At 38.3% G+C, this 16,770-nt stretch overlaps 1 protein-coding gene and 2 long non-coding RNA genes across 8 annotated transcripts in view; 2 read left to right on the top strand and 1 right to left on the bottom strand.

The window, feature by feature from the left end:
* The window catches only part of LOC146487698 (basement membrane-specific heparan sulfate proteoglycan core protein-like), a 71,381-nt gene that overhangs the window by 18,021 nt on the left and 36,590 nt on the right, over positions 1–16,770 (top strand). For all 6 annotated transcript variants that reach the window (XR_014868576.1, XM_085130063.1, XM_085130056.1 and 3 more), the window contains exons 15-21: positions 882–937; positions 1,543–1,619; positions 12,644–12,784; positions 13,739–13,927; positions 14,445–14,537; positions 15,515–15,598; positions 16,033–16,151. Coding sequence is in view for 5 of the 6 variants with exons in the window: in XM_085130063.1 (XP_084986189.1) it covers positions 882–937; positions 1,543–1,619; positions 12,644–12,784; positions 13,739–13,927; positions 14,445–14,537; positions 15,515–15,598; positions 16,033–16,151 (759 nt within the window). In the remaining variant the exon portion in view is untranslated. The remainder of the gene's footprint in view (positions 1–881; positions 938–1,542; positions 1,620–12,643; positions 12,785–13,738; positions 13,928–14,444; positions 14,538–15,514; positions 15,599–16,032; positions 16,152–16,770) is intronic.
* LOC146487700 (uncharacterized) lies at positions 7,007–8,751 on the top strand. The gene is made up of 2 exons (XR_014856746.1): positions 7,007–7,447; positions 8,585–8,751. It is a non-coding gene; the product is annotated as an uncharacterized LOC146487700 (long non-coding RNA).
* On the bottom strand, positions 9,412–12,114 carry LOC146487699 (uncharacterized). Its single transcript, XR_014856749.1, has 2 exons — positions 11,701–12,114; positions 9,412–10,842 (listed from the first exon to the last, which is right to left on the bottom strand). It is a non-coding gene; the product is annotated as an uncharacterized LOC146487699 (long non-coding RNA).

The following is a 16,770-nucleotide window of genomic DNA, read 5'->3' as shown; positions in this document are numbered from 1 at the left end:
ACACCGCTGGAAAGAGGACCTTAAAAATTGATAAAAAAAAAAAGACCAAGTTCGAGAGTCTTGTCTTTTAAAATAACCAAGACATAGTTCTATAAATTCAGGAATCCTTTCAGACGTTTGTATGAGACAAGACTCTCAAATTTGACCGTTTTCACTAATTTTAAGGTGCTCTGTCACGCAGTGTCAATTGTTTTGCGATACCTGACCTTCGTCAAAATTAAAAATTGCCATAGATAAAGGAGAATTGCAACGAAAAACAATTGCATGGTTACATACAGCTGTTTTCTCAAAGGTTGGGCAAAAAAAGCGTAAAAGTGTACGCGACAATGCCGAAAGGTAGTCTGGGAAATACCCAATAAATTTTGGACAACCTTTGTCGAAACAGCTGTATGTGTGAAATGAGTACGTGCAAACAAAGCCAAAATAACAAACTAGTTGAAACTAGTTATTTGATTAGTGTAGCGAACAAAAGCAAACGTGCGCTTTTGGATGGCCTCGAGTTTTGCCCAAGAACATGCTTGACATAAATAGGTATTTTTGCCTGTTCGACGTCAACGACTTCTTAGCAATCCGGTTGGTCAAGCAAACGATGTTTGTTCCGTTTAGCGGAAAAATACGAGCAGGCTTTGCTTTTGTTTTGTTAACTAATGGCAGATTTTACAATGGAAAACCACAAAAACCAATAGAGAGACAAACAGGCTGAAAAGAAGCTGTATCTGAAACATAAAATTTACCGCCGTTCTGTCATTTGTGAAATAGTTATCACGAGCTGTCTGCTGTATAGGATCCTTATTTGTTTCGTTTGTTCTGGACTATCTCTATCCCCTATTGGTATGTCATTTTACCTTGTTTGTTGCCCAGAGTTTATTTCTCTTCTAAAGGTGCGTAAAATCGTACGAGGGAAATCCGACTGAGCCGGGCGGCAAGTGTCAGCGAAGTGAGTTTCTACTTTTATGTTTTTTAATGACGAAAAAAAGCAAAATGTGCACCATGGAAAGGCTTCCATCCAATGTCATCCTTCGATAAGTTTTCTCGTTGAATGAAAAAAAAAAAAAGCAAGACACTATAGTTTCATGCGGAGATCCTCCCCCGAAGGCTCAAACCCTTAGTCATTCATATACCAACCTTTTTACGGAAACGGCACCCATTTCACAAACCATTCAACTCTTTTCTTGTACTCAAAAGTTATAATGTCAAAGATTAAAATATCCCATACGTCACTGGTGCAACAGGATTGTTCATATTAATTAATCTTTGAGTTGCAGTTTTTTTGTTCAGTTTTTGGTACTTTCTCGAATACTTGGATTCTCAATCAATTTTTGTAACCCTTTAAAATACTAAAATTCTACTGGAAAAGGGAACCCTTTTCGGGTGACACCTACCGTGGCCTGGAATAAGAGTCAAGCACACTGTCTCTTAAGATCCCCACTCGAATTAGAGCAGTAAAAGTGTTCTCGAGGGAGAAACAGGCCTAAATCGCTCGAATAGATCTTATTGTCAGTCACCAGGACGTAATCAGTGTTATTTGTTATTTTCTTGTAGAAATCGTTTGTGTGTGTGATAGTCGTGGCAACGTGAACAACTCCTGTGATCCTCAAACGGGACAGTGCTATTGCAAGGTACGTAATAGCAGCAATAAGCGAGGCTGGGCCTCGGTCTTATGTCGAGGCCCAGCTAATAAGTTCCCTTGGCGAGTGATTTACTTTATAGTTATCACATCAGTTCACTGTTAATATGTTCTTCCTGACAAGAAACAGAAATACAACCTTGAGGTGCTTATAACTCTCGTCAGTTGTTTTAGATAAAGATGTTCTCTCCAAATTGATCTTCTTCCTTCCCAGAATCAATACAGGACCCCCATACAGAGTTTTGTACATAACTATTTCTTTTTTGCTTGAGTTTATGAACTATGCCATTCGTTTGAAAAGAGCACGTGCTACTGGGCCGTCCACTGTTCGTTTATCCGTTCCTCCAAATCGATAATTTTGTCAAATAAATACTGTGACTGTTTTACTTGGGAGGCAAGCAGGAAGGTGTGATTCTTGCTACTCCTTCAATAACTCTGCCAGTGTTTCCATGCGGTGCTGGTAAGGTTATCGCGCTCTCGCCAATGCAGTAGGGTAATTTAGTTTGTCGGCACTTGAACACTGTGAAGGGTCTCTGGCACGCATAACAACAAGATAACACTCAGGAAATGTTCACTTCAAGAGAAAAATACATGATACACGCAAACTAACAATTTGCCTGTTTCGTCCAGGGCGTTTTAACTTTCTTTCTTTTACCTGCATAATATGAGAAAATTCCATTGTTGGTACTGAATATTTCTCAGAACACAAAATAAGCGGGCAGACGTTAAACCAACTAACGCTCGTTTAATAGAATCTTGGTGGCCTCACGCAAGAGGTCTTTCTTATCTTCGACACAACTACTTTTAATTTTCACTAAATGACATTTCTATTATGTTTTGTGATGGTTGATAAACAACAGGAAGGTCTTACCAACAACAGCTCTCTGGCAGATGAAAAATGGTTTTATTAACTCCAAAACGGCCTTTCTACGTCATGCGGTTTATTCCTTCGCTCCACCGACTAAAATTTATGAAATGTATATATGTTTAGGCTGAAAAATTCATTAGATAAATAAATAAAGCTTGTTTATAACCTAAACAGTGCTGCGGCTTCAAAAGTGTCAATTTGTAGTGCGATCATTTCACACTAAAACATGTTACTGCTGATAAGATCTATAAACAGAAAATGCCTTTAAACTACCACATTTACGGAAATTGAATGTTGTTGTAACTTAACATATAAGCAACGCCTGTGAACTTTCCCACGGGCTTCTTTGTCTAACAGTTGTTTTTCTTACCATGCGAAAAAATTCGTCGTATAAACAATACAAAAAAGCTTCTCAAGCTTAGCGTGTGTTGGCGTTGAAAATACTCGTTTGTGAACGACAAGGTTATAAGGCCATCGATAAATGACCCTCGTTCATTAAAATTCAGTCAGTGATTTGTGAAGATTGCATATTCGTAACATACTGGTCTCAAAAGTGGATGCGCGTTCATGCACGTTCTTCTATTTTTCGATGTTCTTTGCTGTGCTCTATCTCACTGGTAGCTTCTTTCATCTGCGTATTGTACTGAGTCGCTGTTCCGTGGCTCCCTGTCGTGCAAAAGAGGTGCTAAGAAGTGACTCCGTAACCCGATCACCACTTATCTTTCGTAGCTTTTATCGCAAAGGGTGAGCTCGTCCAAAAACCAAGGGATGCCGGATTGAGTTTCACTTAACACTCTTCCAGGTTGTTATGATCATCAACGATGAACCAATGGGAGAATCTCGTAATCGACCAGTTCCTATATAGATATAAACCAATCTTTCAAACGTAAACTCTCCCAAGGAACGATACGGGGCTCGCCGGATTATAATCTTGAATGCCATCTTATTCAGCAATCTGTCTCGAGGAAGGTTTCCGAGGATACGTCCATTGAAAGCTGCTTATCCTTATTCCTATACAATGGATTCTTATTTTCTTCAGATTTTCACAGCGCTCGTGCTTTCCACAATAATGACTTCACTCGAGGTAAGCCAAACCATTTGATCTTTATATCTTGCCTAAAGCCATGCCAAAGGCTACGACTGTGCTAAAATTCCACACTCGATTTGTATGCAAGCCTCTGTGGTGCTCGATTTTGGAAACATTTGTAGTGGTTCTTTGAAGATCATATTGTCGTAATACATGGTAAATACAGCTATTTCTCGACAAATACCAGAATCGCCTTAAAGACTTTAATATCGAGTAACGTTTCTTCCACACGTAAAGGAGATTAGCAAGCGCTTTATAATTAAAATCTATACCACCCAAAATCAAAGAGGTGCAACCTCTTTCCGCAACATCATTTGCTACTTCCCGACAAGTACTCCAATCGTTGTCATGTAGTTTATACTTGATGTGTTTTAAAAACCTCCTCTACGTTCGTCATCATAAATTTTATAATTTATCTTACGAAGTATGCATTCTTCGTTCAAAGTGACCTTTCACCCTATTTTTGCAGACAGCGGAAAGGCTTTTCCGTGATGTGTTTGTCTTTCAATTCTAGCGACTTTCTGTTTATTGCTTTGTCTGCGCTTCCTTGTTGTCCACATTTATTGTACAGTTTGTTGTCGTAATTTAGAGTTTTGGAGAAATCAGTCCCCTGTATGTACAAACAGACGTTTTTTTACTTTATCTTACGAAAATAACAGCATTTTGCAGGCGATTTTCAACAGTCATCATTTGAGTCATTAACCACTAGAATACAAAGTATAGTCCAAGATATAAATCTGCTTATGTGATATGACCTGATCTAACCAACCGACACATTTTAAGCTCAGTATCATTTGTTGAGTCGTTTGTGACAAGTTGTGTCAATGCATTGAAATAGTTGAATAATTAAAGAAAAAGCTGGTGGTTTCTGAGGTGTAGAAGGAAAGCCTTGGAATATATTAAGTACGGACTTAATTCACCATACAAGCAAAGCGTACTAAAACATTCACACTGTACATTCACAAACAGTTAAAGCAACGGCCAAGGACAGCAATAATAAACTTGACGAAGATAAAGTGAAGTGAAATAAGGCAGACCCCATCTGGTTTTCTAGATTAGCACTTCATCAAAAGGACAGTTTTAATTGAGACTTTTAATGTCGATATACTTTTGTACTGAATTCAGCAAGCTCTTTTTCGTAAGTAGTAGAAGAAAATCTACAATAGCTCGCTACCCAAGCATTCGTGCAGCAAACCAGGAATCAGACAATTTTGAAAGGAAATCTTCTCAAAAGATAGATCGCTTTCAAGATTTTTACCTGTTTCAAGAGTGAATATCTCCGTGTTTATTTCCAAGTACAATCTTTGTCTTTTAACATGAGAAGTAAATCAAAAAAAGTAGTGAAATAACTGTTCCGGTTCTTATTGGCGGTAATACAGGGCCGCATTTTGCCCAAATCACCGGCTTGTGCCTCTTTGAATGATCGTTACTCCATCCACCCTTTCAATGAGCAATACACAAAGGAAATCAGTGACCCTCAGAAATAATATTATTTACATGTAGTTACAAGAGCAGAAAGGAAAGGACCCCCAAAGGAAAACTAATTTGTTGTTTAGTTTGTAACCCAGGAGTGTGAAAAATAAACCGGAACTGATAGGGTCTGATACTCATACGTGATGTCTCCGGAATTATTTTAAAAGGTCTTTATAAAAGGTTAATGACCACCTTAAGACCAGCGAATCTTTCTGGTCCTTTCTTAGCAGCATGTTTTACAGAACAACAAACCCAGAAGACAAGTACATAATTTTAGAGTCAAAGTAGACAGACGTTCAGTACTATGTTGGAATGAATCAGTTGTATTGGCCTGCGGCTTGCAGACAGCGGTAGCGTGACTTGCTGTCTTGTAGGCACTCGAAAGAAGTATGTCGTGACCCTGTAAAGCTCCGGTCACGCAATGGCTTTAGAGCGTCCAGCCATCAGTCATGTAGTGTGATTTTAAATTGTGAGTCTGTGGACTCTGTGTTAACCTTCAATAAAGGCTCTTGGACAGTAATATCCTGCAGCCCTGTTTATTGTGCCCTACAGAGTAGTTCGAATTTTTGAGTCTCGATGAAATTCTTAAGAGTGACCGTTTCGACGTTCTTTTTCATTGATATTAACATAAAATCATATTATTGTATCATTAAAATTGTCTTATCTTATTATTTTATTGCCATAAAATTAGCACAGTATGATTTCTTGCACACATGAGCAGTGTTTAAGAATTCAAACGGCGATTTTCTTTTATGCTAGCCTGTGTAGCAGTCGTTTCCTTTCCGAGCGAACGCGAGAAGCTATTTTGGCTCTTCTCTCTTTTAAAACAAATATTCATCATCCTTTCATATCATAGTTTGCTTATACGCTTTTGCGTGATCGCGTGCACATGTAAGCGATGCGGATGTACGCCTCTTGACCTTTTAAGATTCACATTTGCAGAGTTGTTTAGTAGATAAATTAAAAGGACGACTCTATCATTAGGATGAAAAAAGCCAAACTTGAAAACATCCGGATGGATTAAAGAGGCGTACATGTCCAGAACATGAAATGGAAACAGGGGCAAAAACTCAGGATAAGCATGTTATTTTTACCTCCTTCTCTGCTTTTTGTGGAGTTTCCTTCCTTTTTCCTTGTTTCTTTCTTCTTCTTCTTCTTCTTCTTCTTCTTCTTCTTCTTCTTCTTCTTCTTCTTCTTCTTCTTCTTCTTCTTCTTCTTCTTCTTCTTCTTCTTCTTCTTCTTCTTCTTCTTCTTCTTCTTCTTCTTCTTCTTCTTCTTCTTTGTTCGTTTGTTTTGAGTTGCACATCACCTCAGTGAGGTGTCTCTCGGTAACTTTAATTGGAGTAGCCACACCCTGGCACTTTGTCTACAGACGCAATTACATTTATTGGAACTTGTCCACGAATAGTTTTAGGATCACTGTCTACATAACTGATGGTTAGTCACCACCCTTGATAACATCACGGCAAACGTTCCAACCGGTATCAAGTGGTCAAACTCAATCAAACGCTCACGTTCTATAAAGCGATCGGTTCCTGAAGCCTCGATAATTGCTCAGCCTTATTAACATAACATAACATTTTATTCAGGAGGCTTCAACACAAATACAAAAACATCCTATATAGGGTAATCGTGAGGTTAACCCTGTATTAAAACAATTTCCCTAACTAAAGACTTAAAAATATTTTAAAATTTCTAGAACTAGATAAAATTCGATAGCTACTGATTCAATAAATATATTACTACAAACCTTACCTCCTTTACATGTGGTCACAATTACCTTTTAACAAGTTCCAATGAATGTAGTTTTAATGTCTTTATCTGTATTAAACGGGCCGTAATGGCGATCAAATTCTGTCATTTCTTTTTTAGAAATCAGAAGGGCTGGCAAAAAACACGTTTTGGCCAAGTTGTGCTGTGTAAGGCAATTAACATAAACAGACAACCCATAATTTAGAGTCCAGGGGCCCGTTTCTCGAAAGTCCCGGTAACTTATCGGGCCCGGTAAGTTGCCCGTTAAGCCCCCGATAAGTTTACGGGTGTTTCTCGAAACTCCCGTTATTTACGATCCCGGTAAGTTGCCCGGTAAGTTGCCCGGTAATTTACGGGAGGTCATGACCTCCCGTAAAGTACCCGTAAAGTTTACGGGAAGCAATATTTTGTTGCAAGAAAACAAGATGGCCGCCGGAGGCGGTCATTTTTGTCCCGGTTTGTCGGTCGCGTACTTACCAAGAGCGATTGATTTTAGACAAAATAGAAGAAAGAGAAATAATAGAAAGATACTGGTTATCAAGGGAAGTAATAAATTCGCTTGTTGACGAGTTTACTGGAGGAAACCTTTCGAGAGATACCGTACAGTACGAGAAGCTGTCCGCTGTCCGCGAAAACACAGGTAAATATTTTGCAATTTTAGAACTAGAACAAACTCCTAATCCAGTTGGTTTCAGTCGGTAAAAACCAGCTACAGTAACTTGCTCAGTGTGTTTCGAATTTCGGTTATCCCGGGAGGACTTGCAATTTTGCCCCGTAAAGCATATACTTGCCCGTGCGTGGCCCTTAGATGGTTTTGTTTGAGATCTAAGCTGGCTTTTTTTACGTAGAAACTGCTTCCGATCGTCCTAAAAAGTACAGTATGAGAATTACCGAATTAGCTGCATTTACTACGAAAATGGGGGGGGGGGGGGGGGAAATAACTAACGTGTTTAAAATGGAAAGATGAATATAACAAAAAGGAAATCCGGTTGAATTGAAACTAAACCCACTCAGTACTCAAGTCATTGATGGTTGTAAATAAACACTTCATAAATTTGGAGAAAAAAACGAAAGTGATGGAGGTGTCATTTTCAACTACAAATACAGGAATTTGTGTTACTGACCTAGTGTAACATAGGAGTTCACAGGACAAACAAACAAACAAAAAAATTAAATAACTGGGGGCAAGGGTAGGGTAGGGTAGGGGGAGGGGGAGTAAATAAAAAACGTATGAAAATATTCTTTGGGCCATGGAAAGCAGACGTACAACTGAACTGCCCAAATAATGTATTGAATGAATGAATGAGCAGCCACAACTGCAACTGAACAGGCAGACATAAGCATGCCAAACCAAGCAAGTGCCAGCATGGTACAGACAAGAACAGCTGCACGAGAGATTTTCGGGCGTGAGGCCCACTCTTAGACATAACCAAAAAGGACAGCTGAACATGCACTTAAATAATTTTGTGAACAATAACTTGAATAGAGGGTCGCACAGGGGGGGTCTCTTGCACGGTTCACGAACAGAAAAAAATAGCAAATCACGGATCACAGAAATGAAAATTTCGTTTTCAAGCTCTTCACGGGTCACGCAAAACTTTCAGGTCACGGATTACGAAGAATAATTTATTACATTCACGTTTCACGGGAAACAAAATCAGCTAATCACGCATCATGAAAATACCCGTGTACGACCCTCTTGAATAATGTTTTTAAATTGTTATTGAATAATTATTTTTCAAGATAATTTTTATTGAAAATTCTTTTTCATCCACAGGGGTTCAACTGACAGAAGAGGGCTAACTGAGAACATCAGGAGCAGGGGAACAACTGATGGAAGAAGACTGGGTGTGAACAACTTAATTGAATTTTAATGAAAATTTTAATTAAGAAAAATGTACATACATGAGTAATTGGGAGAATTAAATGAGCTTGAAAACTGCACTGGCAGTAAATCCTTTACATGTGATAATTAAACTCAATTTTACTAAATGTTTACATAAGGTTAGACATACTTAAAAATATGGGAACTGCTAATTCTTTTAAAGTATTTCAATACTTTCTTTTCCTTGTAGTATAGGACTTCATGAAAGTGAAACTGACTATTTTTGTTAGTGAAACAACATGAGAATGTAAAAAGTTAAGTAGCCACCTTGAAATGACCTGGCATACAACATTTTTGGCATACGTACAGTCTGGTTCTTGTGTCAGAAAATTATATGGTTCCATGCTCACTTTGTAATTTGAGGGCTCAAATCTACCAAACAATTAGCTTCTGACTTAAGCCATTAACCAAAACATAATTTAAGTCCCATTATTCTTCCCACCCCAAGGGAGGGTACTCAGTTATATTTTTTGCTGATGTATGAAAGCTTTTGTGGGTTTGAAGTTAGGGATTTTCAGTTGGACTTTTGGGTGGCTTAGGTTTAATTTTTTTGGCAGATTTATTTGGTTAGAAAACATTTCGGTGGGGAATTTTTTGGTGTTGATAAATATGAAGCAATTATTGTATCAATTTTAAATAGAAGAAAGACCTTCACAGTTATTTATGCAACTTTCTTCTATTTAATCTTTCATCTGCAGTTCAAAAATATGTTTCATACATTCACAGGGATGTATCTTTTTTATTTACCAGTTCAAATGACAAGCAGAAAAAAAGAAATTACAAAAAAATCTGATAGCCTGCATGAATAATTATTGAGATGACTTGTGAAAAGTTTGATGTAAAAGATATCCAGCAAGAATATTACCTGTTAACCTGGCTATCAGATTCCAGTGGGATAGTATACATTAGTATTGTTGAAATTAAAGTTATATTTTGGAGTTATATGGCCCCAATATTCAACACTGTTCAAAGTCACAGGTCTAATAAACATGCGCTTTAATTACCTGTTCTAATGCAGATATAGACATCTATAATGTTCAAAGCTACAAGCAATAATAATTATTTATTGCAAAAAGGTTGATACACTCTCATCATTTTTCCTATTTCCTGCAAATAATGCACTCTAAAAGGGCAATGAACAATGTAATACTCTGTTAGCCCCCCCCCCCCCCCCGTTCCCCAAGTTTTCAGTGTTGAGGCTTGCTGGGTTGAATGTCACTGCGCATTTCATTCAACATAGAGATTCGAGAAACAGGCAATACAATGGTGAGTGTCTAAAATGTACCCATTAATGGACAGTGTATCAATAATATTACTCTTTTCAATAATTTTTTTTCTGTAGAGCTGGTCCTTAGAGGTACGCCAAGAGTTCTCCTCCTCCTCTCTTTTGTTCTTTGATATGATTCATTTCTAATTCCACCTTTTGCATCTTCATTTTATAGTGTGCAGTCACTGTTTCAAAGTACAAAAGGAAAAATAATTGTTTTGCCTAGAATTCAATAAATTATACTTTCTAATCTCCACATGTTCAGCACATGTTCAGAGCTATTAAAAAGATGCATGTGGTCGGCTGCTAAGAACCTTATCAATGATAACGATGATGATGATGATGATGATATATCCTGACCAATATCTTAATAGCTATGTATAAGTAGCATTTTCGGAAAGGTTCCAAAATGCTATAGGGTTCCTTAGTTCTGCCAACTCAATGTCATTAACTCACTAAATGTTTTTCGGCCTATATTGATTCCTGAAAAACTTGCAGCTAAAATTTATTATTGTTACTATTTTTATTTAGCATCTACCCCTTAAGGGTATAAACCAATTACTTAAAATATATTGGAGACACTCAGTGGATAGGCTACATTGTATAACTTAATTCTGGAACATAAAATTGAGATCTGCAACCTATTATATAATTAGTCACTTGAATACAGCATTAGCTTTTGTTCATTTTTTATTAATAGACACTAATAATTAAAAATGAATATTCACACAGAATGTACTGGTGATTAGATTATTTTGAAAATATCAATTATTGTATGGTTCGAATATATTACTACCAGCTGAGCTTGAGCAAGTGTCTAAATTGGTGGCCTTTTCCTTGTTTGCCCCAGTTGGTGTTGTGCCTGTCCATTTTTTTTTTTATCCTAAAAGGTTAAATCATCAATAAATTATTAGTACTATTAGAAGTGTTGTTGTCCTAAACATCATTTCAGTGATCATCACCAAAGGTCATGACTGTAATCCAATACAGTAGGTTAATCTTGGCTGACCAGAAGTATGGCAAAATAGTCATAAACTGACCACAATTATGCTCCCACTGATATTAATTGCTATCACTAGCATCCTCCCTTTGCCCTCTCCAAGATAATGCATGACTGGTTTTGGAATGAGTTTTATTTTTGAACAAAAAATCACAAATATTTGTATTTTCAAGTGAGCAATTTGGCAGCCAAGTGTTATTCAGGTGCAAATATATTTATTATCACCAGTAAATTGTAACAGCAGCAGTGCAGTGTTACCAGCTGCCAGACTGACTTCCTGTATCAAGTTATAATAAGATAACAACTTTATCATTCTTGTAACATTATTATGATCAAAGTTGAATATTAATACCATTAATCTGAATCCAGACATGACAGCCACTCATTGGTTTCACAGTAGGGTTCAGGCACAGGAACAGAGACTACTTTTTTTAGCGATTGAGCAACTGAGCATGTATTAGTCATATAAAGACTATAGCAATCCAATAAAATTCCGCTACGTAGAGTAAAATCACTAAGTGTTGCTTCATACCTAGTATCTGTAATCTAGAAATTGGAATTGGCTCACCATTATCATTCAGACATGGTTTATTTCTAAGAGTGTAATTAGAATTAGTCATTTCCGGTTTGATGTATGTGTAGGATTTCAATAAACTGACTAACCAAGAACCAAAAATACAATGTTTGATTTATAAACAATAAAAGGGATAGCTATGGTTATCTGAACGTACATAAGCTTACCTTTAACACCACCAAATGTTTGTTGCACAACCACGAACTGACCATCAAAGAGAAAAGCAGATCGGAATCCAGCAGATCAATACACCTTCCTTCCTCCCACACTGGTGCGTTCTAAAATAATGTAAACATGGCATCTCCAATTCGCATATCCATGTGAAGTATCATCATACAAAAAATACTTCACAGACGATAGATACATGTACGATGGCGAAAAGCGAAACTGTCGAATCGAGCTACCAAAGGCAACCGATCATATCTTGCAAATTACATGATAATGCAAAATAATGATCTCTCTTGGTTGCTCTCCTTTGACAAAACGACTAACTGAAAGTTAAACTTAGCACGTATTGCACTGTCCTTCAATAATTGATAATCATGAAGACAGTCCTATCCTTAGTACATGAACCGTGCTTTTCCATCGAGTAGTCCCAAGTCGTTCTCCTTCTCTTTTGAACGAGCGTGTAGCGCGCGCAAGAGCCTGGTAACGATCCCCTATTTTACCGGGCCCGGAAATTACCGGGAAAGTTAACGGGTGCTTCGAGAAACACATTATCGGGCCCGGTAAAGTTTACCGGTAAGTTGCCCGATAAGTTAACGGGCCCGGAAATTACCGGGACTTTCGAGAAACGGGCCCCAGGACCTAGTAGCGCATTGTCCTCTTGTCGTGACTTTTACGTTTCTGTAACTAATGCTCTCTGAAACAATTCAAACGATTTCCCCTAAAACACCGGTTTTCTTTCGACAAATTTTAAAAAGATGTAGCAACTTGAACCACATTTAAAAAAGCAAAGTTTGACTTTGTGAGTGCACTGACATTAAGCAATGAGCCGAGTCCAAAGTCCCATCTAACACCTTTGATCAATTTTCGCCAATCATAATCAGCGTGTTATGATTTAACACGTTGGTTCAATAATCCTTATGTGATGTTTTCGCGTCTTCACAGAAACACGTGGATGGTCGGACGTGTGACAAGTGTAAGCAGTCGTTCTTCAACTTGCAGTCAGATGAACCTGATGGCTGCGTTGCGTGCTTCTGTTTTGGAGTATCTAGACATTGTAAATGTGCCAATTACTACAAAGACAAAGTAAGTAAACGAAAGAAATGTCACCCTTAGCCGACGGTCCTGTCATTTTCAAAGTAATTTAAAGCGATCCAAGCTGTCAGTGATATTCAGACTACAGAAGAACGCTAACTAGCTGAAGGCAAGATTGAGCTTTCAGCCTAATTAAATAAATGAACATAGCTGACCATGTTCCCAGGTTATCTTTGGTCTGTAGTTTGCTTTATATACTCACCGACGACAAACCCATGGCATGGACAGGTTCCATCTCCGCAACTGTCCAATATTGGCCAAGTGTTTGGTCTATAGGTATCTGAGGACCTTTTGATTCTAATACCCAGCATTTGTGTACAATCCAACCTTCCGTGAGCGGATATCAAACATAGGTGTCCCCTTAAGATTAAACGTCAAGGGCCACATCATGGGAATTCCCACGTAGTTTGGTCAAAACGTTGCTAAAGTTAAGACTAGGTGAGTTTCCCTTACACGGAATACTCCTACAACACCAGGATAAACCATAACGTTATTTCCCTGAAACTGAGGAGAATTGGCCATAATCAGCTATTTTTCAAGAAGAAGCAAGGGAGAAACTTTAAAACTGGGTCAACATTTTGGAAGGCGAAAACCATTCCTATCCAGGCTATCATTGAGTGTACTTGAGTAAAAACACTGATTAATAGTTTTACAAAACTGGTAGGGTATTTTATACAAAAATGAACCATTATTGTTGAAGAGACGAAAGGTGTGACACGATTATACTGACCATGTTCCAACAAAATAACGGTGATTAGCTTTCTCTGACGTTCTCCACTCTCTTAAGGTTGACAGTTCTTGACTTTCTCTGCTTGGCTCTCAAGTAACTCATTCAGTTACTCATTAGCTCTGCTATATGCGGACTGCGTATTCCAGTAATTAAAATAAAAATATGAATATTAAATAAGTTGTTGTTGTTGTTGTAAGTTTTATTTTATGTTTCAGATTCGTCTTCGTTTTGCCTTGCTTGAAGGCCCCGACTTCTTGCGACTCGCCGATCTGTCACGTGACTTTATTATTAGCACCGACTTGCAGGTTCAGGGTGACCCACAACATTTTGTCTATGACAAGTTTGACAAGAAACCCGCTGGAACGTATTACTGGTTCTTGGGCGAGGAATTCAGAGGAGACATGGTAAGTTTTCGTGTGACTTCAACCCACTGCACATTACCAGCGAGCTTTGTTAACTTGTGTGCTTAAATTTCCCCTCATTGATGACTCAGTGAAGGGCCCTTGTGATTAGGAAACTGTAAGCCAGTTGCCTTGACTCCAAGCCAGGATGAGCACACTATGCACTTTCTGGCGGACTTTTGTCTGGTTTGGGGTGCAATGTACATTAAAAGGAGGAGTCATAACATAATTTATAGCCACCATAGGGCTCATTTAATGCACCTATTTCTTGTCATTTTCTTTACGTAAATTGATCGAAGATTGAGAAAATATCTTCTTATTGACCCTTTAGTGAATATTTAGTGGTCTGCAAAGTGAATCATTAAATTATTAGTTCATTGTCCTTGATACCCTTAACAGCATACAAAATTTATAAACACTCTCGAATGTCTCGGAGACGCCTATTTGGTTTACCTTAATCCACATGTACTTTATTGATAATCTCCGAACGAACAGCCTTTTTTCTTTGTCGCCTTATTAGATTACGAGCTATGACGGTATCATGCGGTACACTGTGTCACATGACATGAATCCAGGTGGAGAAATGACAAGGGAGACGGACGTGCAAATCATGGTAAGTGAACCATTTGTAAAAACCCATTTGAAAATGTACCGCATAAAATTAATACCAAGTGCTAGTTTTTTCATCGATCTGAGACGTGCCCTCTGCTTCAAATCAAGTTGGTGGTATGAAGGAATCAAGATCTGGCCATTTAATGTTCCTTGAGGATAAAAAGGATTCTTTTACCACTGAAATTAAGTTTCAGTTCGAGATTGGTCTTAGAATTATCAAACGATATTTAATAAACTTGTTATCAAGACGTTATACACGAACTTGTCGTCCTGGTTCTCAGGAATTTTGCTGAATTGAAGAAGGTACTTAAACTGCCAAAAGGCCTGGATGACCACTTTTCTGTACTCTTATCTTAGACGTAACCTAACCACTGTAAAAGGAAGCGAGGCGTTTTCTACGATCACTCTCAGAGCTACGAACTACAATGTATATCTCAAACGCCTTCACGAATTGGCTTCATGTTCTTCATTTTCATAACTGAAGCAAAGCACCATCCAACGTTTGTGATGTGCACCACAGTCATTTACAATTTCGGCTCTAGCCGTAACACTAAACACGCAAATCACACACAAGAAAAGTCAACAGTGCAACCTTGTTAGCTTTGTTTCAAACCTGCCAACCAAAATTACATTCCAAGCCAGTACTCTCAGTACCGCGCCATTTAAGTGGTGCGCTTCAATCCTAAAGGAGCAGCATTGAGCGGTACATTCCGTTGAATCTTGTCGCATACTTTGAAAAGCGTAGTTTAAGGCAAGTCCCATTACATTAAAATCGAGATGTGTGCGAACGGTAAAACTTTGCTTCCTGGAAGCAAACACAACATGGAAGAATTTTGATTTCAACGTTGCTTTAGATACTATGAGCGGCTGGACGGGAAAAAGTAACAATACATTCCTTATAACATTCTGCATCCTCCACACCTACAAAACGACGTTGTGTATTATGATTATATTTGAATTTTTAATCTTGCTCTGCAGGGAAGAGGGCTTATTCTCAAGTATCGTAGTGGAAGACCCCTCCAAGGAGGGAAAAAAGGGTTATACGGCCTTAAACTATCTGAGGTTAGTAGAAAAGTAATTGTACAGTCTGAAACCATTGTTTTGGATTTAAAACGAAATTACTGTAAATCAGCGTAAAAGACCCTTAAAGCGTGAGGATGAAGAATCATTGTAAATAGATCCCTGTATTAATACAGTACCCCTTGCATTTTTTGTTTAGTTTGGGGTGTGACATAGTTCTTGAATTTTTTCTAATTTTCGGCGGTGTCTTGATGTTGCGGATGGTACGATCACTAAATGACGTAAAACAAAATACTCAAGAGGTAATAAACAATGCCCACACCACAGAACAAACCTAACCGACAATGGTTTCCTCAACACCAAGAAACACTTAGTTTTTCGGTACATCAACCAACCTTCCACTTTTAAAAATTTCGTCTTCTTTTGTGGTTTGTATATTGCTTTTACCGTGTCTGAAACGTATTCTATCACACCAGAACTGGCTGAGGTTCCCGGATGGCAGTCGCGTGACCAGAGATAACGTGATGACAGTGTTGTCTGCTGTGGATAGCATCTTAATAAGAGCGACGTACAGCACAACAACAACACGAGCCAGGTTAGGATCGCTTTGTTGTAGACTATTTCAGTCTGAGATTCAAAGCATCTACTCAACAAAGAAATTCAGTAAAAGTGGTTTATTTCCAGCTGGTTGGTTTAAGAAGTCCGCCGTTTTTCTTGCCCGCGCTTCCTGGGTCATCTAGCGTGAAGCCAGTCACATTGCAACTTTGCCTAACTTTCGGTCGCTGGGTTAGCCTAACTAATTTTAGTGTAATTTAGTTACCGACTTTAATGCAAAATTTCACTGACTGACTACGTCAGCCTCTCACATTTTGATCATCGAACTTCGGAGCGCGTGCGGGGAAAACTGCTGAAATGGCAGAAAACAACTCGAGAAAAAAATTCATTGGATCAGCATTGAACGCCCCCAGTCAATTTTTCTCGGTTTGTATGGAAACACCAGTCTCATACGTAAAGTTGAACATAACCAAGTGTGTCCCAATGCAAAACGTCATGCATGTTCTTATAGCGCGACAGATTAATTTTACTATCTAACTCGTTGTAAAGAAATGTGAGCGCTGGATTATTGTTAAGGGGTAATTGTTTGGATAATATAGACCTGGCTGAAATCAATGTCAGTTATGGGAGATAGTTGGAACGAGTTGATCCTATTCCAT

The sequence above is a fragment of the Pavona decussata genome, unplaced genomic scaffold, assembly GCF_977016875.1.
Source record: "Pavona decussata unplaced genomic scaffold, jaPavDecu1.1 SCAFFOLD_14, whole genome shotgun sequence".
Taxonomy (NCBI): domain Eukaryota; kingdom Metazoa; phylum Cnidaria; class Anthozoa; order Scleractinia; family Agariciidae; genus Pavona; species Pavona decussata.
Note: the sequence above shows the minus strand (reverse complement) of the source record. Positions and strands in the feature narration are given on the sequence as shown.